The 26,758-nt window shown below is 40.7% G+C and overlaps 1 protein-coding gene across 3 annotated transcripts; it reads right to left on the bottom strand.

Moving 5' to 3' along the window:
- Window positions 1-140: 140 nt before the first annotated feature.
- ntng2a (netrin g2a) lies at window positions 141-25,573 on the bottom strand. 3 transcript variants are annotated; one of them, XM_062024122.1, is made up of 11 exons: window positions 25,395-25,573; window positions 18,185-18,557; window positions 17,867-18,125; window positions 17,648-17,793; window positions 14,684-14,922; window positions 14,439-14,611; window positions 14,347-14,370; window positions 2,191-2,358; window positions 1,976-2,119; window positions 1,826-1,912; window positions 141-1,763 (listed from the first exon to the last, which is right to left on the bottom strand). In XM_062024122.1, exons 2-11 carry the CDS (start codon window positions 18,401-18,403, stop codon window positions 1,633-1,635), a joined length of 1,590 nt encoding a protein of 529 aa, XP_061880106.1. In that variant the 5' UTR covers window positions 18,404-18,557; window positions 25,395-25,573; the 3' UTR covers window positions 141-1,632. The 3 variants fall into 3 exon arrangements, with proteins under 3 accessions (XP_061880106.1, XP_061880105.1, XP_061880104.1); XM_062024121.1 differs by lacking the exons at window positions 14,347-14,370; window positions 14,439-14,611; window positions 14,684-14,922; ... (2 more) ...; window positions 18,185-18,557; window positions 25,395-25,573 and adding exons at window positions 2,897-2,971; window positions 3,062-3,130; window positions 3,216-3,509; window positions 3,588-4,543; XM_062024120.1 differs by lacking the exons at window positions 14,347-14,370; window positions 14,439-14,611; window positions 14,684-14,922; ... (2 more) ...; window positions 18,185-18,557; window positions 25,395-25,573 and adding exons at window positions 2,897-2,971; window positions 3,062-3,130; window positions 3,216-4,543.
- Between the last annotated feature and the right edge of the window lie 1,185 nt (window positions 25,574-26,758).

Genomic DNA, 26,758 nt, shown 5'->3' on the forward strand with positions numbered 1-26,758 from the left:
AGGAAAGACGTCAGACCAGGGAAACAGGAGGAAGGGCAAGTGACCTGAAATGAGAGGGAGAGTCAGCATTTCAAAATAAAACAGGAAATGACAAAACATGAAACCCAGACCAGACTTCACCCAGGTGTGACAATAAAGGTGTTTGTGAAATCCCCTGAGAGTTTTGATGCTAAACTGCTTCGACCTTTCCTAGAAATATGTCAAAGAAAAACAACTTAAAGCCTTGTCCAATTGTTTGCTGAAAAAAACAATCCATGTTTAAATAACTTTTACTGCAAATGAATAAAATCTCCAAATATCGGTGATCGGCCTCCTTGACTTCTAATAATCGGTATTGGCCCTGAAAAACTCATATCAGTCGATGTCTACTTTGTACCGTAGCACTTTAAGATTTATTTCAATGAAAAGTGTGTCGCAAATCAAATCTAATATTATTATTTCTACCGGGCGTTGTGTCCTACGCTGTCCAGCGATTCTTGAACGCACCGTACAAGTCCGTCTCCTTTTCTCCGTGTATAGAACCATGGCTGTTTTAAGAGAGCGCAGCCTTTAGGTTCAATGTGTCACGGCGCATGCGCAATCCCAGAAGCGCGCCGGGACACGCCCCTGCTCGCTCTTCCCGCATCGCGGCCACGCACCTGCACGGCTGCAGGCCATCATCAATCCGCGCAGCTGAGTCTGATGAGGGCAGAGAGCATAAAGACCAGCGGACCCGAAGATCCAGTGCCGGAACGTAGTTCACTCCCCGTAGTAAGCATCCCGTCTCTGGCTTCCCTCCGCGTACTTGCTCTCTCTGTGCTTTCCCTCTGCCCTCGTCCTATGTCCTTTGTGATCCCCGCAGTGTTCCCTCTGTTTCCCGTGATCGAGCTGTGTGCCTCGACTTCCCACCGGACTTTGGGCTGCTTCCCTCGATCCTCGACCCCCGCTTGGACACGGACATCGTCGCCTCTCTCCAGCCCCCGACCTCTCCCTTGCCCATTGACTGTCCTCTTGCCTTGCCTCCTCTGGTCTGTCGAAGGACTCATCCAACACGCACACACAACAACCTCTGGTAACATTCACATTGGTAATTCCTCACATCGTCTTGCACCATCCACATAGAGTAGCATTCACACCAAGTAACAGCAGAGTCAGTTTCAATAAACCTATTGAGCTGATCCCTGCCGTTGCGTCGTCTCCTTCCCCCGCCGTACGTAACACAATGTGCACAATTTAATATCTTACTTGCTCAGACAGCAATGTGTCTGTACAAGTTTAGATTGGGGAACGTCATTAATGTCTCTTGTTTTCATGTTAGCATTTAAGCTAGCCAGCTGGCGCCAGTCAGTCTGTGAGTTTATTAAAGGGCAGTTATCAATCACGGTTTTTCGATATTTTTAATTTAAAACAGCAATACTATCATTATTGCCACTTATCTGTACGTCCATAGGGCTGGGCCGATCAATAAATATAGCGGTAGACACATCATACATAAATACACACATTCGACAACCCTTGATCCCAACACAATGACTAAGAGACCCGTTCATATTTTATTGTTTTTTTTTCTTATCACCTCTGCAGTCAACTTACGTTCCTGTAACCGTGGTTACGCAGCATCACCGGGTTACAACATCCTCAACGGTGGGCGGGTCATGAAAAGGCGAAGACCAGCAGGCCGAGGCTCAGCACGACGAGCCGTGAGGTCACGGGCGAGGCGGAGCTCCCGTCGTCGCCGAGGCAAGTGTTCTTCTTCAAGCAGACGTTCTGCTCACAGTACGCACCTGCATGCGGACACCACGTCACCACCGCGCCGTCGCTCCACCATCATCGTCTGCGTGTTTACCTTCAAAGTCTTTGGGGCACTCGCAGCTCACGAAGTCCACGCAGGTCCCGCCGTTCTGGCAAGTCCGAGTCTCGTCGCATACGTTGACTGTTTGGTGTTGATTGGTGTTAATTGCGATGTGAATTAGGCCCCTCCCCCTTCCGCACCTACCTGTGCATCCAACTCCGGCCCCTCTCCACATGTACCCGGGCAGACAAGAGTCGCAGCGCCTCCCGGCGGCGCCCTCTTTGCACTGGCACGATCCCGACTGAGAGCAGTGTGGAGACGAGCTGCCACTGGCGTCGCACTCGCACTCTGACCATGACACAAATGTTAGATCCGCGAGCCCCGCCCCCACCTCTGAACGCTGAGTGTTTGGTACTGACCCACACACACGTTCTGGTCCTCCAGGGCCAGCGATGCGTTTCTATAGTAACCCAATCGACAGTACTGGCACCTGTTTCCTCGCGTGTTGTGTTTACAGCTCACGCACGTCACCACGTTCAGGAAGTCGATGAAGCTGCAGCGGTTGGAGTGTGCGTTACACTCGCAGTCTGGCACACACACACACACACACACACACACACACACACACACAAGGCATCAGCAACGACGCTAACACGTTTGCTAAAAAACGGTTAGCCATAATATAATGCTAACACACCTGACGTGACGGTAACATGCTAACATACAGGTTTGAATGCTAAAAACACAGTAAGATAATAGCATGCTAACATAATGACACAATGCTAACAGAGTGGTACGAACTGTACTGATATAATAATAATAATAGTACCAATGTGAAATAACTTGCTAACAATGGTATTAATGTAATAACACAGTAATAAGCATGGTATTTAAATGTAACAACATGGTTGTGCCAGGCGAACATAATGGTAGTGACACCCTAATAAACATGGTAATAACATGTTAATGCACACCTCTAACTTATTAATAACCTCCTGATTAGTTGACAATCAGTAACGTGAACCACTACACAACTATGGACCTTGTCATGACATCCTTCTGGGGGGTCAGAACCACACGGGAGGGGTCTAATTGTGGAAGGGGGGGGGGGGGTGACAGTCTTACCCTGGAAGGTGACATAGGCAATTTTGGACAGTTGACTGGTCTTTGGTCCTCCCGGAATCAGAATCTTTTGGGTCGCTTGAGACGCAAAACAAGATGGTAACTATGGCGATGTGTCAGCAGGACTGCTATTTCTATAACTCGTGCTAATGCTACGTTTTGTGTTACCTTTTTTCTCATATTCTTTTTCATCTTTCTCTTTTTTCTTTGAAGCTTCTTTGCGTTTGGACTCGGCAGCTGTTAAAAGAATGAATCCAGTCTGTCCACTCATCGTGATGACATTTCATGGCATGTCTCAGGAAAACAACTTTATGTAAATCACCTTTTTTGTCTGTTTGCTCCTCTGTCCTCCGTTTGTCTTTGTCTTCTTCCTTCTTTTGATCTGGTGAAGGATCTAATTTTGGTTCATTGACTGTTGGAGGAGAATCAGGGCTGGGATCAAGCTCTTCTTTCTTCTGATCTGGTGAAGAATCTAATCTTGGTTCATTGACTGTTGGAGGAGAATCAGGGCTGGAACCTAGCTCTTTTGTCTTCTGACCTGGTGAAGAATCTAATCTTGGTTCATTGACTGTTGGAGGAGAATCAGGGCTTGAACCTAGCTCTTTTGTCTTCTGACCTGGTGAAGAATCTAATCTTGGTTCATTGACTGTTGGAGGAGAATCAGGGCTGGGATCAAGCTCTTTTGTCTTCTGACCTGGTGAAGAATCTAATCTTGGTTCATTGACTGTTGGAGGAGAATCAGGGCTTGAACCTAGCTCTTTTGTCTTCTGACCTGGTGAAGAATCTAATCTTGGTTCATTGACTGTTGGAGGAGAATCAGGGCTGGGATCAAGCTCTTCTTTCTTTTGACCTGGTGAAGAATCTAATCTTTGTTCAGTCACAGTTGGAAGAGAACCAGGGCTTGAATCCAGCTCTTTTGTCTTCTGACCTGGTGAAGAATCTAATCTTGGTTCATTGACTGTTGGAGGAGAATCAGGGCTTGAATCCAGCTCTTCTTTCTTCTGACCTGGTGAATAATCTAATCTTGGTTCATTGACTGTTGGAGGAGAATCAGGGCTGGGAGCCAACTCAGGAGCTTCAGGATTTATTTCCAAAGTGTCTGATCCAGCCAACCCAGGTCTTCCCTTATCTGTTTGACTTGTTCCTCCTTCTGCTAAGTCTGAATCCGAGCTACTGTCAACTGACTCAGAAGCAGGATCTGGATCGGAATCCTCTGTTCCAGGAGGTGCATCAGGGCCAGTCAAATCCAGTTCCTCTGGAAAAGGGAAGGTGAAGTCGACTGGAGCCAGGTCACCAGCCGGCTCAGACCAATCTGGACCAACCTGTGCATCTTCTCCAAATTTAAAAGTAGATATGTTCATAGGTACATCAGGAGCTTGGGGGAGCACTTCAAAAGGAGATACTTCAGATGGGAGTCTAGCAGAAGGAGATACTTCAGAAGGAGAAATATCAGAAGGGGGATTTTCTTCAGGAGATCTGTCAACAGCAATTTCATCACGAGTATCTCCTTCAAGTGGAGTTTCATCTTCACTAGGAGGTTGCATGGTGGTAGGTCTTTCAGGTGGACCATTTATATAGGTGGACTGAGAATCAGGGGTGACATCAAGAGAGGCTGAATCAGGCGTTGGTAACTTAAGAAGTGTTTCATTGGTGGAGGGTACATCAGCGGGTTCATCAGGAAGGAACCCATCAGGAGAAGGAGCAACAGCAGGAGGTACATTAGCAAGAGAAACATCAGGAGCTTCAATGGGGAGCAGGTCATCAGGAAAATATTCATCAGGAGGAGGTCCGTTAAAAGTTGGAACATCAAAAGTAGGTGGAGCATCTCCATCAGGAGAAGATAATTCAGTAGTTGCAATATCTCCAGAGAGGACCATGTTGTCAGACTTAGTTACTTCCCATGCCAATGTCGTGACTGGTGGAGCTCCACTAGAACGTAGAACTGTACGTATGATGCTGGATGCACCAGTCTCTGGGGGGACAAAGTCTGTGCTTTGCGGTGACAAGTTGGAGTTAGGGGAAGTCACTTGGTCAGAAATGACCTCAGAGTCAGTACTGCTCTTTGGACTGGCGTTGCTGTTTGTGGTACCGGAGGTACCGATCGTGGTCCTTAGAGCCAGGGTTTCTGCTAGAATAGAAAATGGATTGTCTGTCCTCTGTCCTGCGACACTGCCAAGGTCAAAAAGCCTATCAAGACCTGGGGTGCTAACTGTACTACTGACAGCACTAATGACAGGAGGCGCGCCCCCTGTTGTCCAAGAAGAAAAGTCACCAGAAACTTCCAAAGTAGTCGCTGACTTTGAATTATCAGAGTCCACAAGAATGGTAGTCTGCAAGCTAGAGCTAGAAGACTTTGTTGTAGTACTTCCCTCCTTTGTCATCATAGTGCTAGCGTCAGTTGAAGAACTGTCAATAATAGAACTGTAAGCATTTGAAGTAGAATCAGCTGTAGTCCAGCTAGAAAACATGTCGCTAGTAGAAGTCATCAAAGTATCAGTAGTGTCCTTGTTGGTAACAGTAGAAGTCCTTAAAGTGTCAGTTATGTCCTTAACGGTAATGGTAGAAGTCATTAAAGTATTAGTAGCGTCCGTAGGGATACTAGTAGAAGTCATTAAAATATCAGTAGTGTATATCTTGGTAATAATAGAAGTCATCAAAGTATCAATAGTGTCTGTATCAGTAATAGTAGAAGTAATCAAAGTATCTGTACTGTCCGTAGCAGTAATAGTAGAAGTCATCGAAGTATCAGTAGTGTCCGTAGCAGTAATAGTAGAAGTCATCGAAGTATCAGTAGTGTCCTCATCAGTAATAGTAGAAGTCATCGAAGTATCAGTAGTGTCCGTAGCAGTAATAGTAGAAGTCATCGAAGTATCAGTAGTGTCCTCAGCAGTAATAGTAGAAGTCATCAAAGTATCAGTAGTGTCCGTAGCAGTAATAGTAGCAGTAGAAGCAGTGTCAGTGGTAGAAGTAGTCCAAGTATCAGTCATGACGACAGTAACAGTAGTAGAAGCGTCAGTGATTCCACGTGATGAAGCAGAAGTTCTATCAGAGTTTGAGTCATCAGCCGCTGTCAGAGAAGAACATGTGCGTCTTTTTAGTCAATTTGTCTTTTCTGCAAAATGCACAAATAGAACACACAAAAACAAGATAAAATACACACAATTCCAAACAGAAAAATAAAACTAGATGTTTTTTTCTGTGATAAACACTAAGAGTTCATGTTGGGTTTTCAACGAGAAACTAAAGCTTTTTGCAGAAGTACAACCGCAAGTTGAAACCTGTTTTTGCTAAAACTCACCACCACATTAAACACTTCACCAAAGCTCCTTCACAACCTCTCGCATGACCCGTAACATCTTTTAGAACCTCCTACATTAACCTGAAACTTATTTTAGAACCTTGAACATCCTTTGGAATCTCATATAAAATATTGTAAATTATTGAGACCATCCATTTCAACATCTTACATGACCTGGGATATCATTTTAAAACACATATGTGACCTGGAACAATTAGAACCTCATTCATGACCTGGTAAGTTCCTTTAGAACCTCATGCGTGACCGTGTACATCCTTTAGAACCTCATGCATGACCGTGAACATCCTTTAGAACCTCATAAACAACCACATACGTGACTGGGAACATCCATTAGTACCTCATGCATGACCTGGAACATCATTTAGAACCTCATACACAACCACATACATGAATGGGAACATCCTTTAGAACCAGATACAAGACCTGGGACCTCCTTTAGAACCATATACACAACCACATACAGGAACTGAAGCAATCATTTAGAACTTAATACATGATCTGGAACCTCCTTTAGAACATTGTATAAAACCTTACAAATTATCGAGACCATACATTTGAACCTCATACGTGACCTGGAATATCATTTTAAAACACATATGTGACCTGGAACACTTAGAACCTCATTCATGACCTGGTAAGTTCCTTTAGAACCTCATGCATGACCGTGAACATCCTTTAGAACCTCATTAACAACCACATACATGACTGGGAACATCCATTAGTACCTCATGCATGACCTGGAACATCCTTTAGAACCTCATACACAACCACATACATGAATGGGAACATCCTTTAGAGCCACATTCATGACCAGGGACCTAATTTGGAACCCTATACACAACCACATATATGTCTGGGAACATCCTTTTCAACCAGATACAAGACCTGGGACCTCCTTTAGAACCATATACACAACCACATACAGGAACTGAAGCAATCATTTAGGACCTAATACATGATCTGGAACCTCCTTTAGAACATTGTATAAAACCTTACAAATTATCGAGACCATACATTTCAACCTCATACGTGACCTGGAATATCATTTTAAAACACATATGTGACCTGGAACACTTAGAACCTCATTCATGACCTGGTAAGTTCCTTTAGAACCTCATGCATGACCGTGAACATCCTTTGGAACCTCATAAACAACCACATACATGACTGGGAACATCCATTAGTACCTCATGCATGACCTGGAACATCCTTTAGAACCTCATTCATGACCTGGTAAGTTCCTTTAGAACCTCATGCATGACCGTGAACATCCTTTGGAACCTCATAAACAACCACATACATGACTGGGAACATCCATTAGTACCTCATGCATGACCTGGAACATCCTTTAGAACCTCATCCACAACCACATACATGAATGGGAACATCCTTTAGAGCCACATTCATGACCAGGGACCTAATTTGGAACCCTATACACAACCACATATATGTCTGGGAACATCCTTTTGAACCAGATACAAGACCTGGGACCTCCTTTAGAACCATATACACAACCACATACAGGAACTGAAGCAATCATTTAGAACTTAATACATGATCTGGAACCTCCTTTAGAACATTGTATAAAACCTTACAAATTATCGAGACCATACATTTGAACCTCATACGTGACCTGGAATATCATTTTAAAACACATATGTGACCTGGAACACTTAGAACCTCATTCATGACCTGGTAAGTTCCTTTAGAACCTCATGCATGACCGTGAACCTCCTTTAGAACCTCATAAACAACCACATACATGACTGGGAACATTCATTAGTACCTCATGCATGACCTGGAACATCCTTTAGAACCTCATTCATGACCTGGTAAGTTCCTTTAGAACCTCATGCATGACCATGAACATCCTTTGGAACCTCATAAACAACCACATACATGACTGGGAACATCCATTAGTACCTCATGCATGACCTGGAACATCCTTTAGAACCTCATACACAACCACATACATGAATGGGAACATCCTTTAGAGCCACATTCATGACCAGGGACCTAATTTGGAACCCTATACACAAATGCATATATGTCTGGGAACATCTTTTTGAAACAGATACAAGACCTGGGACCTCCTTTAGAACCATATACACAACCACATACAGGAACTGAAGCAATCATTTAGGACATAATACACGATCTGGAACCTCCTTTAGAACATTGTATAAAACCTTACAAATTATCGAGACCATACATTTGAACCTCATACGTGACCTGGAATATCATTTTGAAACATATACGTGACCTGGAACACTTAGAACCTTGTGCATGACCTGGTAACATCCTTTAGAACCTAATGAATGACAGTAAACATCCTTAGATCTTCATACACAACCACATACATGACTGGGAACAACCCTTCAGAACCTAATACATGACCTGGAAGATCGCTTAGAACCCCATATACAACCACATATTTAACAACCATTTAGAACCTTATACATGACCTGAAATCTCATTCAGAACCACATGCATGACTGTGGACATCCTTTAGAACCTTATAAACTATCCCATACATGACCTGGTACAACTCTTTAGAGCCTAATACATGATCTGCAACCTTCTTTAGAAAGACTTTCTGCACAGTCAGTTGCTACAGAGCTCCAAACTTAATGTGACCTTCCAATTAGCCCACGTACAGTACGCAGAGTGCTTCATGGAGTGGGTTTCCATGGCCGAGCAGCTGTATCTAAGCCATACATCACCAAGTCCAATGCAAAGCGTGGGATGCAGTGGTTTAAAGCACGTCACCACTGGACTCTAGAGCAGTGAAGACTCCTTCTCTGGAGTGATGAATCACTCTTTTCCATCTGGCAATCTGATGGACCAGTCTGGGTTTTCGGACTGCATTGTGCTGAGTGTGAAATTTGTTGGAGGAGGAATTATGGTGTGGGGTAGTTTTTCAGGAGTTGGGCTTTGCCACTTAGTTCCAGTGAAAGGAACTTTGAATGCTCCAGGATACCAAAACATTCCATGCTCCCAACCTTGTGGTAACAGTTTGGAGCAGGCCCCTTCCTCTTCCAACATGACTGTGCATCATTGCACAAAACATGGTCCATAAAGACATGGATGACATCGTGGATGAACTTGACTGGCCTGCACAGAGTCCTGACCTGAACCCGATAGAACACCTTTGGGATGAATTAGAACGGAGACTGAGAGCCAGGCCTCCTCGACAAACATCACCAATGCGCTTTTGGAAGAATGGTGGAAAATTCCTATAAACACACACTCCGCAACCTTGTGGACAGCCTTCCCAGAAGAGTTGAAGCTGTAATAGCTGCAAAAGGTCATATTGAACCCTATGGGTTAGGAATGGGATGGCACTTCAACTCCGTATGTGAGTCAAGGCAGGTGACCAAGGTAGATCACCCCCACTTGGTCATTTGAACAGTAGCTTGCCTGCTGAAAAGGTGTGGGCACCCCTGATCTAGAACACCCTTCAGAAGCTCGTACATGACCTTTAGAACAGGATGTCAAACATCCGGCCCGCAAGATGAGTTTGCTAAGTGTAAAATTGAGCTGCATTTTTGAATGAAGGAAACGCCTGTTCTTAATGTGTCCACTGGATGTCGCAATAGCTCTACCGTAGCGATCAAGTACACCAAGTAAGAGGTACACCAAGTAAGAGGTACACAGTAACGTGGGGCTGCGACTCCTCCCTATCGACATGATGTAAAACAAACAATCACTTCATGAGACACTGCACATTGATGTAGTTCTGTGACAATTATTGTCGTCTGTGCAAATTTAAAGAAAGTGAGCAGTGTGAGATTTACTGCAAAACTGTCACTCTTTTAAGTTTTTATTGTTGCTTTGTTGAAATTGTTCACACATCGCACATCTTGTATTGTTCTATGGATACACAGTGATGCCTAGAAGGCAGGGAGTAACTCAACCCTCTTCAACAGTTTCTACCTCAGTCTTGTTGGTATTTTATTTTTTTTGTCACAATAAAATACAATCATGTGTGCTTACGGACTGTATCCTTTGCAGACTGTATTGATATATATTGATATATAATGTAGGAAGCAGAATATTAATAACAGAAAGAAACAACCCTTTTGTGAGAATGAGTGTTAATGGGGGAGGGAGGTTTTTTGGGTTGGTGCACTAATTGTAAGTGTATCTTGTGTTTTTATGTTGATTTAATAAAAAATATTTATTTTTTTTACATTTCTTGTGCGGCCCGGTACCAATCGATCCACGGAACGCGGCCCAGTGGTTGGGGACCACTGATTTAGAACCTTATACACAACCACAACAAACTGAAATCTCATTCAGAACCACATACACATAAGTGTGGACATCCTTTAGAATATTATACACAATCTGGAACATCCTTTAAAAATCCACGTATGACCTGGAACTCCCTTTAGAACCTCCTACACAACCTGGAACATCCTTTAAAACTCCACATATGACCTGGAACTACCTTTAGAACCTCCTACACAATCTGGAATTTCCTTTACAGCTCCATATATGACCTGGAACTCCCTTTAGAACCTCCTACACAACCTGGAACATCCTTTAAAACTCCACATATGACCTGGAACTCCCTTTAGAACCTCCTACACAACCTGGAACATCCTTTAAAACGCCACATATGACCTGGAACTCCCTTTAGAACTTCCTACACAACCTGGAACATCCTTTAAACTCCACATATGACCTGGAACTCCCTTTAGAACCTCCTACACAACCTGGAACATCCTTTAAAACTCCACATATGACCTGGAACTCCCTTTAGAACCTCCTACACAACCTGCAACATCCTTTAAAAATCCATGTATGACCTGGAACTCCCTTTAAAACCTCCTACACAACCTGGAACATCCTTTAAAACTCCATATATGACCTGGAACTCCCTTTAGAACCTCCTACACAACCTGGAACATCCTTTAAAACTCCACATATAACCTGGAACTCCCTTTAGAACCTCCTACACAATCTGGAATTTCCTTTACAACTCCATATATGACCTGGAACTTCCTTTAGAACCTCCTACACAACCTGGAACATCCTTTAAAACTCCATATATGACCTGGAACACCCTTTAGAACCTCCTACACAACATGGAACATCCTTTAAAACTCCACGTATGACCTGGAACTCCCTTTAGAACCTCCTACACAACCTGGAACATCCTTTAAAACTCCACATATGACCTGGAACTCCCTTTAGAACCTCCTACACAATCTGGAATTTCCCTTACAACTCCATATATGACCTGGAACTCCCTTTAGAACCTCCTACACAACCTGGAACATCCTTTAAAAATCCACGTATGACCTGGAACTCCCTTTAGAACCTCCTACACAACCTGGAACATCCTTTAAAACTCCGCATATGACCTGGAACTCCCTTTAGAACCTCCTACACAACCTGGAACATCCTTTAAAACTCCACATATGACCTGGAACTACCTTTAGAACCTCCTACACAACCTGGAATTTCCTTTACAACTCCATATATGACCTGGAACTCCCTTTAGAACCTCCTACACAACCTGGAACATCCTTTAAAACTCCACATATGACCTGGAACTCCCTTTAGAACCTCCCACACAACCTGGAACATCCTTTAAAACTCCACATATGACCTGGAACTCCCTTTAGAACCTCCTACACAACCTGGAACATCCTTTAAAACTCCACATATGACCTGGAACTCCCTTTAGAACCTCCCACACAATCTGGAACATCCTTTAAAACTCCACATATGACCTGGAACTCCCTTTAGAACCTCCTACACAACCTGGAACATCCTTTAAAACTCCATATATGACCTGGAACTCCCTTTAGAACCTCCTACACAATCTGGAATTTCCCTTATAACTCCATATATGACCTGGAACTCCCTTTAGAACCTCCTACACAATCTGGAATTTCCTTTACAACTCCATATATGACCTGGAACTCCCTTTAGAACCTCCTACACAACCTGGAACATCCTTTAAAAATCCACGTATGACCTGGAACTCCCTTTAGAACCTCCTACACAACCTGGAACATCCTTTAAAACTCCACATATGACCTGGGACTACATTTAGAACCTCCTACACAATCTGGAATTTCCTTTACAGCTCCATATATGACCTGGAACTACATTTAGAACCTCCTACACAATCTGGAATTTCCTTTACAGCTCCATATATGACCTGGAACTCCCTTTAGAACCTCCTACACAATCTGGAATATCCTTTAAAACTCCACATGTGACCTGGAACTCCCTTTAGAACCTCCTACACAACCTGGAACATCCTTTAAAACTCCACATATGACCTGGAACTCCCTTTAGAACCTCCTACACAACCTGGAACATCCTTTAAAACTCCACGTATGACCTGGAACTCCCTTTAGAACTTCCTACACAACCTGGAACATCCTTTAAAACTCCACATATGACCTGGAACTCCCTTTAGAACCTCCTACACAACCTGGAACATCCTTTAAAACTCCATATATGACCTGGAACTCCCTTTAGAACCTCCTACACAATCTGGAATTTCCCTTATAACTCCATATATGACCTGGAACTCCCTTTAGAACCTCCTACACAACCTGGAACATCATTTAAAACTCCACATATGACCTGGAACTCCCTTTAGAACCTCCTACACAATCTGGAACATCCTTTAAAACTCCACATATGACCTGGAACTCCCTTTAGAACCTCCTACACAATCTGGAACATCCTTTAAAACTCCACATGTGACCTGGAACTCCCTTTAGAACCTCCTACACAACCTGGAACATCCTTTAAAACTCCACATATGACCTGGAACTCCCTTTAGAACCTCCCACACAACCTGGAACATCCTTTAAAACTCCACGTATGACCTGGAACATCCTTTAGAACCTCCTACACAACCTGGAACATCCTTTAAAACTCAACATATGACCTGGAACTCCCTTTAGAACCTCCTACATAATCTGGAATTTCCTTTACAACTCCACATATGACCTGGAACTCCCTTTAGAACCTCCTACACAACCTGGAACATCCTTTAAAACTCCACATATGACCTGGAACTCCCTTTAGAACCTCCTACACAATCTGGAACATCCTTTAAAACTCCACATGTGACCTGGAACTCCCTTTAGAACCTCCTACACAACCTGGAACATCCTTTAAAAATTCATGTATGACCTGGAACTCCCTTTAGAACCTCCCACACAATCTGGAACATCCTTTAAAAATCCACATATGACCTGAAACTCCCTTTAGAACCTCCTACACAATCTGGAATATCCTTTAAAACTCCACATGTGACCTGGAACTCCCTTTAGAACCTCCTACACAACCTGGAACATCCTTTAAAACTCCACATATGACCTGGAACTCCCTTTAAAACCTCCTACACAACCTGGAACATCCTTTAAAACTCCATGTATGACCTGGAACTCCCTTTAAAACCTCCTACACAACCTGGAACATCCTTTAAAACTCCACATATGACCTGGAACTCCCTTTAGAACCTCCTACACCACCTGGAACATCCTTTAGAACTCCACATATGACCTGGAACTCCCTTTAGAACCTCCTACCCAATCTGGAATTTCCTTTACAACTCCATATAGGACCTGGAACTCCCTTTAGAACCTCCCACACAACCTGGAACATCCTTTAAAACTCCACATATGACCTGGAACTCCCTTTAGAACCTCCTACACAACCTGGAACATCCTTTAAAAATCCATGTAAGACCTGGAACTCCCTTTAGAACCTCCTACACAATCTGGAATTTCCTTTACAACTCCATATATGACCTGGAACTCCCTTTAGAACCTCCTACACAACCTAGAACATCCTTTAAAACGCCACATATGACCTGGAACTCCCTTTAGAACCTCCTACAACAGACTGTTGATTTGGATCAGTCATTGTTCCAAATGTTTGTAGAACGTAAGATGAGATCACACTTGAAGTCCTGTGTGTGCGTGTGTGACATCTTTAAGCAGACTAACACAGATTAAACACAGACTCACGCCACCTGTCACTGACTTAAGATTTCTCCCTTAATGCACCTGGCCACGCCCACTTCCCACAATATAATGAGCTCCACCCCCCTCTCTAGAACGTACACACACTCACAAATGTAAATACTTACTACTGGCTGTTGTCTGTGCCGCTTCACCTAAAAGCAAACATCCAATGTAATTTAATAAACAAATATATATTGCTCTGTTATAAAATGTGACGTACAAGCGTTGGCCGTGCCCTTGGGCAGGGGCAGGAAGGTTCCGGGCCTCCAACTGCTGGGAGTGAACTCGGAATTGCAGCGCTCGCAGTCCTGTCCACCGGTGTTGTGTTCGCAGTCGCACATGAGTGTGGCGTCGCGCGGTGAACAACTCGATGCGTGCAGGTTACATTGACACCTGTTACCATGGAGACAGACAAACATGACGGACGCGGCGTGTGCGGGTGAGGCCGGTGAAGACTCGGCTGACCTGGCAGGTATGTCTATGTTGGAGATGGCGTAGAAGTACTTGAGCAGGTTGTCCCGCTGGACGTAGGTCCCGCCGAGCGCCGGGCGGAGGAGTCGCAGGCGGATGTTGGTGAAGGTGAAAAAGTCTCTCAGACCTTTGGTGGTTTCCATGCGGGTGTACAGGGCGTCCATGTTGATCAGCTTTGGCCCCGTAAACACTTGGAAGCGAGCTCGCACCTCAAACACCACCGTCTTCTCCTCCTGCCGGGTCAAACGGACGTGAGCGCCTCGGCTCTAGCTAGCAAACACTAACTATCAAGTGATAGGAATAACGGCGTTACGTTTTTTTAGTAACGAGTTCTCTAATTCAGTCATTCTTAACCATAGGGCCGCTGGAGGGCCCCCTAAAAATATCAGTTTCTCAGCTGTGGTCTACAGCGGTATTCAGTTGTAATACATTTTTCCACCACTTGTGGCAGTAATGACGATATCAAACAAAACAGAAGAAGTCTGGAGATAAAGTCAGACAAGATTGTTAAGCGCAAAAATGATGACTAAAGTGGTGAAGCTGCGTTTTCATTTGCCATGAAATTTTATTGACATTTAATTTAAGAAACATATTCATTATGAATTGTGTTTATTTATTCAGGCACAACATAATTGTATGTACATTTACTTTTGTTAATATTTGAGCGGGCCCCGGACCCCTCTGTGGTGGAAAAGCCCCTGAGGTCAAAAAGGTTAAGAACCCATGCTCTAATTAAATACTTGTACTTGCTCTAATGAAATACTTGTACTTGCTCTAATTAAATACTTGTACTTGCTCCAATTAAATACTTGTACTTGCTCTAATTAAATACTTGTACTTGCTCCAATTAAATACTTGTACTTGCTCTAATTAAATACTTGTACTTGCTCCAATTAAATACTTGTACTTGCTCTAATTAAATACTTGTACTTGCTCTAATTAAATACTTGTACTTGCTCCAATTAAATACTTGTACTTTCTCTAATTAAATACTTGTACTTGCTCCAATTAAATACTTGTACTTGCTCTAATTAAATACTTGTACTTGCTCTAATTAAATACTTGTACTTGCTCCAATTAAATACTTGTACTTTCTCTAATTAAATACTTGTACTTGCTCCAATTAAATACTTGTACTTGCTCTAATTAAATACTTGTACTTGCTCTAATTAAATACTTGTACTTGCTCTAATTAAATACTTGTACTTGCTCTAATTAAATACTTGTACTTGCTCTAATTAAATACTTGTACTTGCTCTAATGAAATACTTGTACTTGCTCTAATGAAATACTTGTACTTGCTCTAATTAAATACTTGTACTTGCTCCAATTAAATACTTGTACTTGCTCTAATTAAATACTTGTACTTGCTCTAATTAAATACTTGTACTTGCTCCAATTAAATACTTGTACTTTCTCTAATTAAATACTTGTACTTGCTCCAATTAAATACTTGTACTTGCTCTAATTAAATACTTGTACTTGCTCTAATTAAATACTTGTACTTGCTCCAATTAAATACTTGTACTTTCTCTAATTAAATACTTGTACTTGCTCCAATTAAATACTTGTACTTGCTCTAATTAAATACTTGTACTTGCTCTAATTAAATACTTGTACTTGCTCTAATTAAATACTTGTACTTGCTCTAATTAAATACTTGTACTTGCTCTAATTAAATACTTGTACTTGCTCTAATGAAATACTTGTACTTGCTCTAATGAAATACTTGTACTTGCTCTAATTAAATACTTGTACTTGCTCCAATTAAATACTTGTACTTGCTCTAATTAAATACTTGTACTTGCTCTAATTAAATACTTGTACTTGCTCTAATTAAATACTTGTACTTGCTCTAATTAAATACTTGTACTTGCTCTAATTAAATACTTGTACTTGACAACATGCTTACCTTTACTATTATGGCGATCTTTAACCAACAAGAGATGGTCAGAGACACGAGAACAAGGTTGTCCAAAGTGTGGCCCCGGGGCCATTTACGACCAGTTGCTATTTTTTTAACGTTAGCTTTCTAATATTAGCATGCTAGCTTCTTTGGTAATTTTACAAGTATACACTTCAAATATATTGTTACTTGACGAATAATACCTGTTAGCATGCGAGCGTTATTTTGCTAGCTTTTTTTTAAAGCTAATTTTGTAGGTACTGTATACACTCCAGTCATATTTTGGTTCTTGATGCACGCTAAAGTTAGTACTTAAGCATTTTAAACAATTTTGTTTGGTACTTGACTCATGTTACAGCTAGTATTTTAGCATGCTAACATTAACATGTTAGATTTTTTTTTAGTTAATTTAGCAGTTATACACCTCCAGTGTCATAATTTGGTATTTCACTAATGCTAACTGTTAGCATTTTAGCACAGTACTTTTAGCATGCTAGCTTTTTTAGCTCATTCTTTTGTTACTTTACGCAATCTGGCCCGTGTGCTAACTGTTAGCATTTAAGTACAACTTTGGCTCGTCAGCATACACACAAAATATCTACCGAAATTGCATTTTGTACTTGTTTGAACATTTTTTTTTAGTTGTGCTTGTTTTGAAGGAGAAAATTACCAAAATCATCAGTCTGTGGCCCTCAATGGAAACAGTTTGGGCACTCCTACACCAGAGCTTTGCTTTGAGAAATATGCTACTCGTTAGTGCTAACTAGGAACAGCTAACTCCACACCTGAAACAAACTTGACAATGCAGGACGTCATTATAACGGCCCACGCCAAATACTTTGAAAGATTTTCAAAAAGTAACGCAATAATTACTTTCCCTGGTAACTAATTACATTTGGTAAACAGTAATTCTGTTGGTAATTCAATTACTTTTTGGGGAAAGTAATCATGACTAATTACTTTTTAAAGAAACCTGGACTTAGTTAAGCCAGTGGTCCGTTTAGCTAACTACTTGAAGTCCTATGGTTTTGATCAAGATGAAGAATGGTCACCTTGGCCCCCACCCATCGGGAGTACTGCTCGGTACAGATGACCCGGGTCACGTTGCTGGGCGCCAAATCCGACACCCGTTTCGGTGGCATGCCGAACGTGTCCATGCAGTCGTCAGCATAGAACTGGTACGGCTGCCATGTGACACCTGGCACAGGTAGTACAAGAAACGTGAGTCCGCCCCCATGCATGAGCTGTACTTCCGCGTCACATGACCTCACCTTTGTCCAGTGACTTCTCCAGGACCATGCTGGTGGGGCGGCCATATTCAAAGGTCACCACCAGGTCATCAACTACCTCCAGACTCTTGTTCCACGACAGCGTGATGTTGGCCAATAGCGGCACCGGATACTTGGACCATGTGACCGTCTGCCAGTAGGTGATGAGCCCTCCTCTTTCCCGGTCCCCCATCAGCTGAGGGGGGTGAGACAGGTCGGGACTGGACGCGTCGCACTCGTCGCTGCAGAGGTACGGGTTATCCTACATGGACGGTGAAGACATGAGGACCACAGCCGGGGGGCAGACTGGCACGTACTCACCAGGGTACAGAAGCGTTCTGGGGGGTTTCCACAGGTGACTCCGGGTGGATCCACCCTGATCTGCATCACCTCTTTCATGTTTGTGGGCGGGGGCTGACAGGCGGCGAACTCCCATCTTGACTCCGCCTCCAAGTCTCCAAAAGTACGACACGTGTCATACTGACACTGACCCATCGCCACCAGCAGGAGGAGGAGTGGGAGGGGCTTTAGGCGCTCCATGGACGGGTCAGGTAGATGCCCACGTCAGTCCATTGGGTCTACGGGGGGCAGGCAGTCGTTCCTCAAGGACCCTGGCTACCATGGTTCCCCGCTGACTACCAAGGTATTTGAACGGTTGTCATGGTTACCAGATCCACCAGGCTCGTCGTAACTTCTGTCAATCAACACACACGGCACTCAACTCGTTAAGTTGGAGAGAGAAAAATCCAAGTAGAAAGTTTTGGAAGGATCCAATCACAGTCACAATATGTCTAATTCATACTTTATAATAATAATACACATTTAAAATCTTTGTCTAGCACTTTAAAAATCATTACTTTAACCAATAGTTTTGGTTAGAAGTGATGACATAAACATGCACATGCCAGACGGTCCGCCCCTTGTATGATCCGTGTCAGATCTTGGTCCGCATTGCCGGCAGTAAGTTGGACCCGTTTCCAGTGAGGGTTGGACTCCACCAAGGCTGCACTTTGTCACCCATTCTGTTCGTAACTTTTATGTACAGACTTTCTAGGCGCACTCTGGGTGCTGTGGGGATCCGCTTTGGTGGCTGCAGGATACTGGTACTAGTGCATTTGTGGCAGCTTAAAAAACTAGGCTGGGCCCGGGCCGAAAGCCCACTGCATGCAATGTAACTATATGTGTGTACATATATGATTACATATCATTATAATAATATAATGGATATATTATTAATAATTATTATAATTGGTTAATAAAAGTATGTGAAAATTGTACCCCTTCTTTGTTTATTTCCGTGACGACCTCCCTAAAGTTTTTTAATCAATCAGAAATATCAAACAGCTAAAATGAGCCTAACGTGGATAAGTGTGGAGAGACTGTTTTGCATTGTTCCCATCATCCTTTGTAATGAGTTTAAAGATTTTTTTCATATATCCATATTTAAGTGTTACTTCTTTATTTTCATAGTCATATTACAAAACAGCTTGTGTCTGCCTTGATAGTTTGGAATGCAGGAGTGCAGAGATAACTCAGGGAGTAGACATAACAACAGGAGTGGGAGCGAGGGAGAGATGGAAGAAAACAGCACTTCCGTGGGTTTGGGGGGGAGATCGATCTTGGCTGGGCTAGGGAACGCTTCTGTACTGGATTGGTCTCACGTTTGTTTTCAAAGCTTTGAGAATAAACCACAAAATACCAACTACTGCCTGGTGATCAATTTAAACTTCAGCTTATGTGCCATAGAAAGAACCTGGGAAAGACTAGCAATTTGAATTCCCCATTGGAGGAAGAGCTGGTCACACGTAACAATATATATATGTGATTTATTTCCACATAGGAAAGATGCCCGGGTGGGATATGAATCATTGGGAATGTTCACTGTTCACACAGACATGAAAAAATCCGATACAGGAGGCATATATGGGCAAAAAAATGGGAATTTAAAAAAAACATGTTTTATTCATCAACAAAATAATACACAATAATACCATAATAATGCAATTCCAATTCCAAAACCAAACCCGACCCAGCAACATTCAGACTAGCAACCAACAGAGCAATTGAGAGGACACACAAACATGACACGAAACAATCCAAAAGCAATCAAACAAAAAATGAATAATATCAACAACAGTATTAATATTAATAACAATTCAACATAGCAGTGATTACAAATCCCTCATTGACATTATCATCGCGGCCATTTATAACAAAAATTAAAACACTTAAAAAATGAACAATAGTGTCACAGTGCATCACATCTCATGAGCTTGACAACACACTGCGTCCAATATTCTACACAATGATAAAATAAGTCATATTTTAGGTTGATTTAATAGTTCAAACAAATTTAAATAATGGATCCCATATTCCAATACATGACTCATTATTATCTCAACTGAATGCAGTTTTTTCTACTGATATCATATCCATAGCTTGTGTGTACCAGTCAGTATGTATTATGTGTGTATACCAGTCAGTATGTATTATGTGTGTATACCAGTCAGTATGTATTATGTGTGTATACCAGTCAGTATGTATTATGTGTGTATACCAGTCAGTATGTATTATGTGTGTATACCAGTCAGTATGTATTATGTGTGTATACCAGTCAGGATGTATTATGTGTGCATACCAGTCAGTATGTATTATGTGTGTATACCAGTCAGTATGTATTATGTGTGTATACCAGTCAGTATGTATTATGTGTGTATACCAGTCAGTATGTATTACAGTATGTGTGTATACCAGTCAGTATGTATTATGTGTGTATACCAGTCAGTATGTATTATGTGTGTATACCAGTCCGTATGTATTATGTGTGTATACCAGTCAGTATGTGTTATGTGTGTATACCAGTCAGTATGTATTATGTGTGTATACCAGTCAGTATGTATTATGTGTGTGTACCAGTCAGTATGTATTATGTGTGTATACCAGTCAGTATGTATTATGTGTGTATACCAGTCCGTATGTATTATGTGTGTATACCAGTCAGTATGTATTATGTGTGTATACCAGTCAGTATGTATTATGTGTGTATACCAGTCAGTATGTATTATGTGTGTGTACCAGTCAGTATGTATTATGTGTGTATACCAGTCAGTATGTATTATGTGTGTATACCAGTCAGTATGTATTATGTGTGTGTACCAGTCAGTATGTATTATGTGTGTATACCAGTCAGTATGTATTATGTGTGTATACCAGTCAGTATGTATTATGTGTGTGTACCAGTCAGTATGTATTATGTGTGTATACCAGTCAGTATGTATTACAGTATGTGTGTATACCAGTCAGTATGTATTACGTGTGTGTACCAGTCAGTATGTATTATGTGTGTATACCAGTCAGTATGTATTACAGTATGTGTGTATACCAGTCAGTATGTATTATGTGTGTATACCAGTCAGTATGTATTACAGTATGTGTGTATACCAGTCAGTATGTATTATGTGTGTATACCCGTCAGTATGTATTATGTGTGTATACCAGTCAGTATGTATTATGTGTGTATACCAGTCAGTATGTATTATGTGTGTGTACCAGTCAGTATGTATTATGTGTGTGTACCAGTCAGTATGTATTATGTGTGTATACCAGTCAGGATGTATTATGTGTGTATACCAGTCAGTATGTATTATGTGTGTATACCAGTCAGTATGTATTATGTGTGTATACCAGTCAGTATGTATTATGTGTGTATACCAGTCAGTATGCATTATGTGTGTATACCAGTCAGTATGTATTATGTGTGTATACCAGTCAGTATGTATTACGTGTGTATACCAGTCAGTATGTATTACAGTATGTGTGTATACCAGTCAGTATGTATTACAATATTATGTGTGTATACCAGTCAGTATGCATTACAGTATGTGTGTATACCAGTCAGTATGTATTATGTGTGTATACCAGTCAGTATGTATTATGTGTGTATACCAGTCAGTATGTATTATGTGTGTATACCAGTCAGTATGTATTATGTGTGTATACCAGTCAGTATGTATTATGTGTGTATACCAGTCAGTATGTATTATGTGTGTGTACCAGTCAGTATGTATTATGTGTGTGTACCAGTCAGTATGTATTATGTGTGTATACCAGTCAGTATGTATTATGTGTGTATACCAGTCAGTATGTATTATGTGTGTATACCAGTCAGTATGCATTATGTGTGTATACCAGTCAGTATGTATTATGTGTGTATACCAGTCAGTATGTATTACGTGTGTATACCAGTCAGTATGTATTACAGTATGTGTGTATACCAGTCAGTATGTATTACAGTATGTGTGTATACCAGTCAGTATGTATTACAATATTATGTGTGTATACCAGTCAGTATGCATTACAGTATGTGTGTATACCAGTCAGTATGTATTATGTGTGTATACCAGTCAGTATGTATTATGTGTGTGTACCAGTCAGTATGTATTATGTGTGTATACCAGTCAGTATGTATTATGTGTGTATACCAGTCAGTATGTATTATGTGTGTGTACCAGTCAGTATGTATTATGTGTGTATACCAGTCAGTATGTATTATGTGTGTGTACCAGTCAGTATGTATTATGTGTGTATACCAGTCAGTATGTATTACAGTATGTGTGTATACCAGTCAGTATGTATTATGTGTGTATACCAGTCAGTATTATTACAGTATGTGTGTATACCAGTCAGTATGTATTATGTGTGTATACCAGTCAGTATGTATTATGTGTGTATACCAGTCAGTGTGTATTATGTGTGTATACCCGTCAGTATGTATTATGTGTGTATACCAGTCAGTATGTATTATGTGTGTATACCAGTCAGTATGTATTATGTGTGTGTACCAGTCAGTATGTATTATGTGTGTATACCAGTCAGTATGTATTATGTGTGTATACCAGTCAGTATGTATTATGTGTGTGTACCAGTCAGTATGTATTACAGTATGTGTGTGTACCAGTCAGTATGTATTATGTGTGTATACCAGTCAGTATGTATTATGTGTGTGTACCAGTCAGTATGTATTATGTGTGTATACCAGTCAGTATGTATTATGTGTGTATACCAGTCAGTATGTATTATGTGTGTGTACCAGTCAGTATGTATTATGTGTGTATACCAGTCAGTATGTATTATGTGTGTATACCAGTCAGTATGTATTATGTGTGTATACCAGTCAGTATGTATTATGTGTGTGTATACCAGTCAGTATGTATTATGTGTGTATACCAGTCAGTATGTATTATGTGTGTATACCAGTCAGTATGTATTATGTGTGTATACCAGTCAGTATGTATTGTGTGTGTATACCAGTCAGTATGTATTATGTGTGCATACCAGTCAGTATGTATTATGTGTGTATACCAGTCAGTATGAATTATGTGTGTATACCAGTCAGTATGTATTATGTGTGTATACCAGTCAGTATGTATTATGTGTGTATACCAGTCAGTATGTATTACGTGTGTATACCAGTCAGTATGTATTATGTGTGTGTACCCGTCAGTATGTATTATGTGTGTATACCAGTCAGTATGTATTATGTGTGTATACCAGTCAGTATGTATTACGTGTGTATACCAGTCAGTATGTATTATGTGTGTGTACCCGTCAGTATGTATTATGTGTGTATACCAGTCAGTATGCATTATGTGTGTATACCAGTCAGTATGTATTATGTGTGTATACCAGTCAGTATGCATTATGTGTGTATACCAGTCAGTATGTATTATGTGTGTATACCAGTCAGTATGTATTACAGTATGTGTGTATACCAGTCAGTATGTATTGTGTGTATACCAGTCAGTATGTATTATGTGTGTATACCAGTCAGTATGTATTATGTGTGTGTATACCAGCCAGTATGTATTATGTGTGTGTATACCAGCCAGTATGTATTATGTGTGTATACCAGTCAGTATGTATTACAGTATGTGTATACCAGTCAGTATGTATTATGTGTGTATACCAGTCAGTATGTATTATGTGTGTATACCAGTCAGTATGTATTATGTGTGTATACCAGTCAGTATGTATTATTACTGAAATGATGCAGATCACCAAGAATACAAAGTAAAGGGGAATTGATCTGCAGTGTGAAGGAGGTCCTGGTGTCATACTTGCAAATGTGACAATAAAACAAGATATAATAAATGGACAGCAGTTATAATTGCCATTCAAAAATCAAAAACAATGAATATTTATTAACACACACAAAGCGTAGCAAAAGTTGGTACTGTTCAATACCGGTGTCGACTCCCAGGTACCGTGTCTGTCAAATGGTACACATCCCTAACTATCAACAACAACAACAGTATTGAAACAACTTGATGATGATGATGATGATCAAGCGTAATGTAACTCTAGGTCAGGGGTCACCAACGCGGTGCCCGCGGGCACCAGCTAGCCCGTAAGGACCAGATGAGTAGCCCGCTGGCCAGTTCTAAAAATAGCTCAAATAGCAGCACTTACCAGTGAGCTGCCTCTATTTTTTTAATTTTATTTATTTACTGGCAAGCTGGTCTCGCTTTGCCCGACATTTTTAATTCTAAGAGAGACAAAACTCAAATAGAATTTGAAAATCCAAGAAAATATTTTAAAGACTTGGTCTTCACTTGTTTAAATAAATTCATTAATTTTTTTACTTTGCTTCTTATAACTTTCAGAAAGACAATTTTAGAGAAAAAATACAACCTTAAAAATGATTTTAGGATTTTTGAACACATATACCTTTTTACCTTTTAAATTCCTTCCTCTTATTTCCTGACAATTTAAATCAATGTTCAAGTAAATTTATTTTTTTTATTGTAAAGAATAATAAATAAATTGTAATTTAATTCTTCATTTTAGCTTCTGTTTTTTCGACGAAGAATATTTGTGAAATATTTCTTCAAACTTATCATGATTAAAATGCAAAAAAATTATTCTGGCAAATCTAGAAAATCTGTAGAATCAAATTTAAATCTTATTCCAAAGACTTTAGAATTTCTTAAAAAAATTTTGTTCTGGAAAATCTAGAAGAAATAACGATTTGTCTTTGTTAGAAATATAGCTTGGTCCAATTTGTTATATATTCTAACAAAGTGTAGATTGGATTTTAACCTATTTAAAACATGTCATCCAAATTCTAAAATTAATCTGAATCAGGAAAAATGACTAATGATGTTCCATAAATTATTTTTTTAATTTTTTTAAAAAGATTCGAATTAGCTAGTTTTTCTCTTCTTTTTTTCGGTTGAATTTTGAATTTTAAAAGAGTCGAAATTGAAGATAAACTATGTTTCAAAATTTAATTGTCATTTTTTTCGTGTTTTCTCCTCTTTTAAACCGTTCAATTAAGTGTAAATATCATTAATTATTAATAATAACATAGAGTTAAAGGTAAATTGAGCAAATTGGCTATTCTGGCAATTTATTTAAGTGTGTATCAAACTGGTAGCCCTTCGCATTAATCACTACCCAAGAAGTAGCTCTTGCTTTCAAAAAGGTTGGTGACCCCTGCTCTAGGTGCTGCTCCTCTGATCACTAACCTTACCTTCTTTTTGGTCCCCAGGTTAACCAGCTAATCCAATTCTTTTTCTTCCATCCAACTCTTTTTTTTTTTTCCTACAATGCTCCTCCTTTTCTTCTTTTGGACTTTTTGGTTCTCCTAATCTCCTTCTGTCTCATCCTCTTTACTGCTCCTCGTCTTGGTCTTAACCTTCTTCTGATGCTTCTGTCTCTTCTTACCTCGGCCCCGCCCCCCAACCACTTCGTGGCCACAGGAGAGCTCCTCTGATTGGAGGCCGTCCACTGCCAGTTTATTAGGAACCCTTCTGAGGTCTGTGTTTTCATTAAAGACACACACACACACACACACACACACACACACACACCTGTTAAAGCTCTTTATGTTAATCTTCCTTTTTCACACTTCGCTCGAATGTTTGGAGTAACTTCTTAAAGTGACAGGCCACGCCCCTTTCTGTGGGTGTCAAACTGATAAACTGTTGATAACATAGACACGGTGCAATATTCATTTATATTCCTTTATTATTATTCATTTGGTGCAACAAAGGGATATTGATACCTAAAAGGCATGATGCTTTCCAGTCTAATTATTAATTTTTACCCTGAAAAGACAATTAGTCAAATCTATTAGGACATATCTTCACTATGGAGAGAATTGAATAAATAATACATCTTTAAATATTGATTGAAATGTGTTATTATTCATTGAAGTTGAAATTAAATATTCAAATGTGTCATTAATTAATTTAATGTCATTGAACGCCTCCCTAGGGAGGTGTTTAGGGCACGGGGAGGACCCAGGACTTGTAGGGAAGACTATGTCTCCCGGCTGGCCTGGGAACGCCTCGGGATCCCCCGGGAAGAGCTGGACCAAGTGGCTGGGGAGAGGAAAGTCTGGGCTTCCCTGCTTAGGCTGCTGCCCCCGCGACCCGACCTCGGATAAGCGGAAGAAAATGGATGGATGGATTCTATATTTAACAATGTAATTAGTCATTTCAAAATGTGATTATATATACAAACGGCTTTTTGACGGCAGCCATTACTGCAGTGTCGCCCCAAATGAGTTTGACTCCCCTGAACTACAGGTAATTATCGAATTTATTGGAGTTATTTCCGCACTTTTGCACCAAAATATAGACCGATATTCATCCACTTCTCTGACGGCTCATTTTGCCCGGTGAAATAAGTCCATGAAATGCTGCCACACAGGTTCATGAAAGACATAAATAATTAATAACAATTAAACATTGTGAAATAGTTATATGAATATGTATAATTGACATGTAATTAATTATAGACACATTTGCGGGTTTATTTTGCAATTTTGATTAACTTACGAGACATGTAAGTCATTTATTTTACAAAAACAAACTTTCCCACAAGGACTTG

This window comes from Entelurus aequoreus, linkage group LG17, assembly GCF_033978785.1.
Source record: "Entelurus aequoreus isolate RoL-2023_Sb linkage group LG17, RoL_Eaeq_v1.1, whole genome shotgun sequence".
Taxonomy (NCBI): Eukaryota; Metazoa; Chordata; class Actinopteri; order Syngnathiformes; family Syngnathidae; genus Entelurus; species Entelurus aequoreus.

Excerpts from the sequence above, each read along its gene's own strand:
- ntng2a (XM_062024120.1), bottom strand. The coding sequence starts at position 4,437 with ATGCAACCTCCTAGTGAAGATGAAACTCCACTTGAAGGAGATACTCGT. Across the intron at positions 3,131-3,215 it reads GGAGCAAACAGACAAAAAAG|CTGCCGAGTCCAAACGCAAA; the intron begins GTGATTTACATA and ends TTCTTTTAACAG. Across the intron at positions 1,764-1,825 it reads GTGCCCCAAAGACTTTGAAG|GTGCGTACTGTGAGCAGAAC; the intron begins GTAAACACGCAG and ends GTCCGCATGCAG.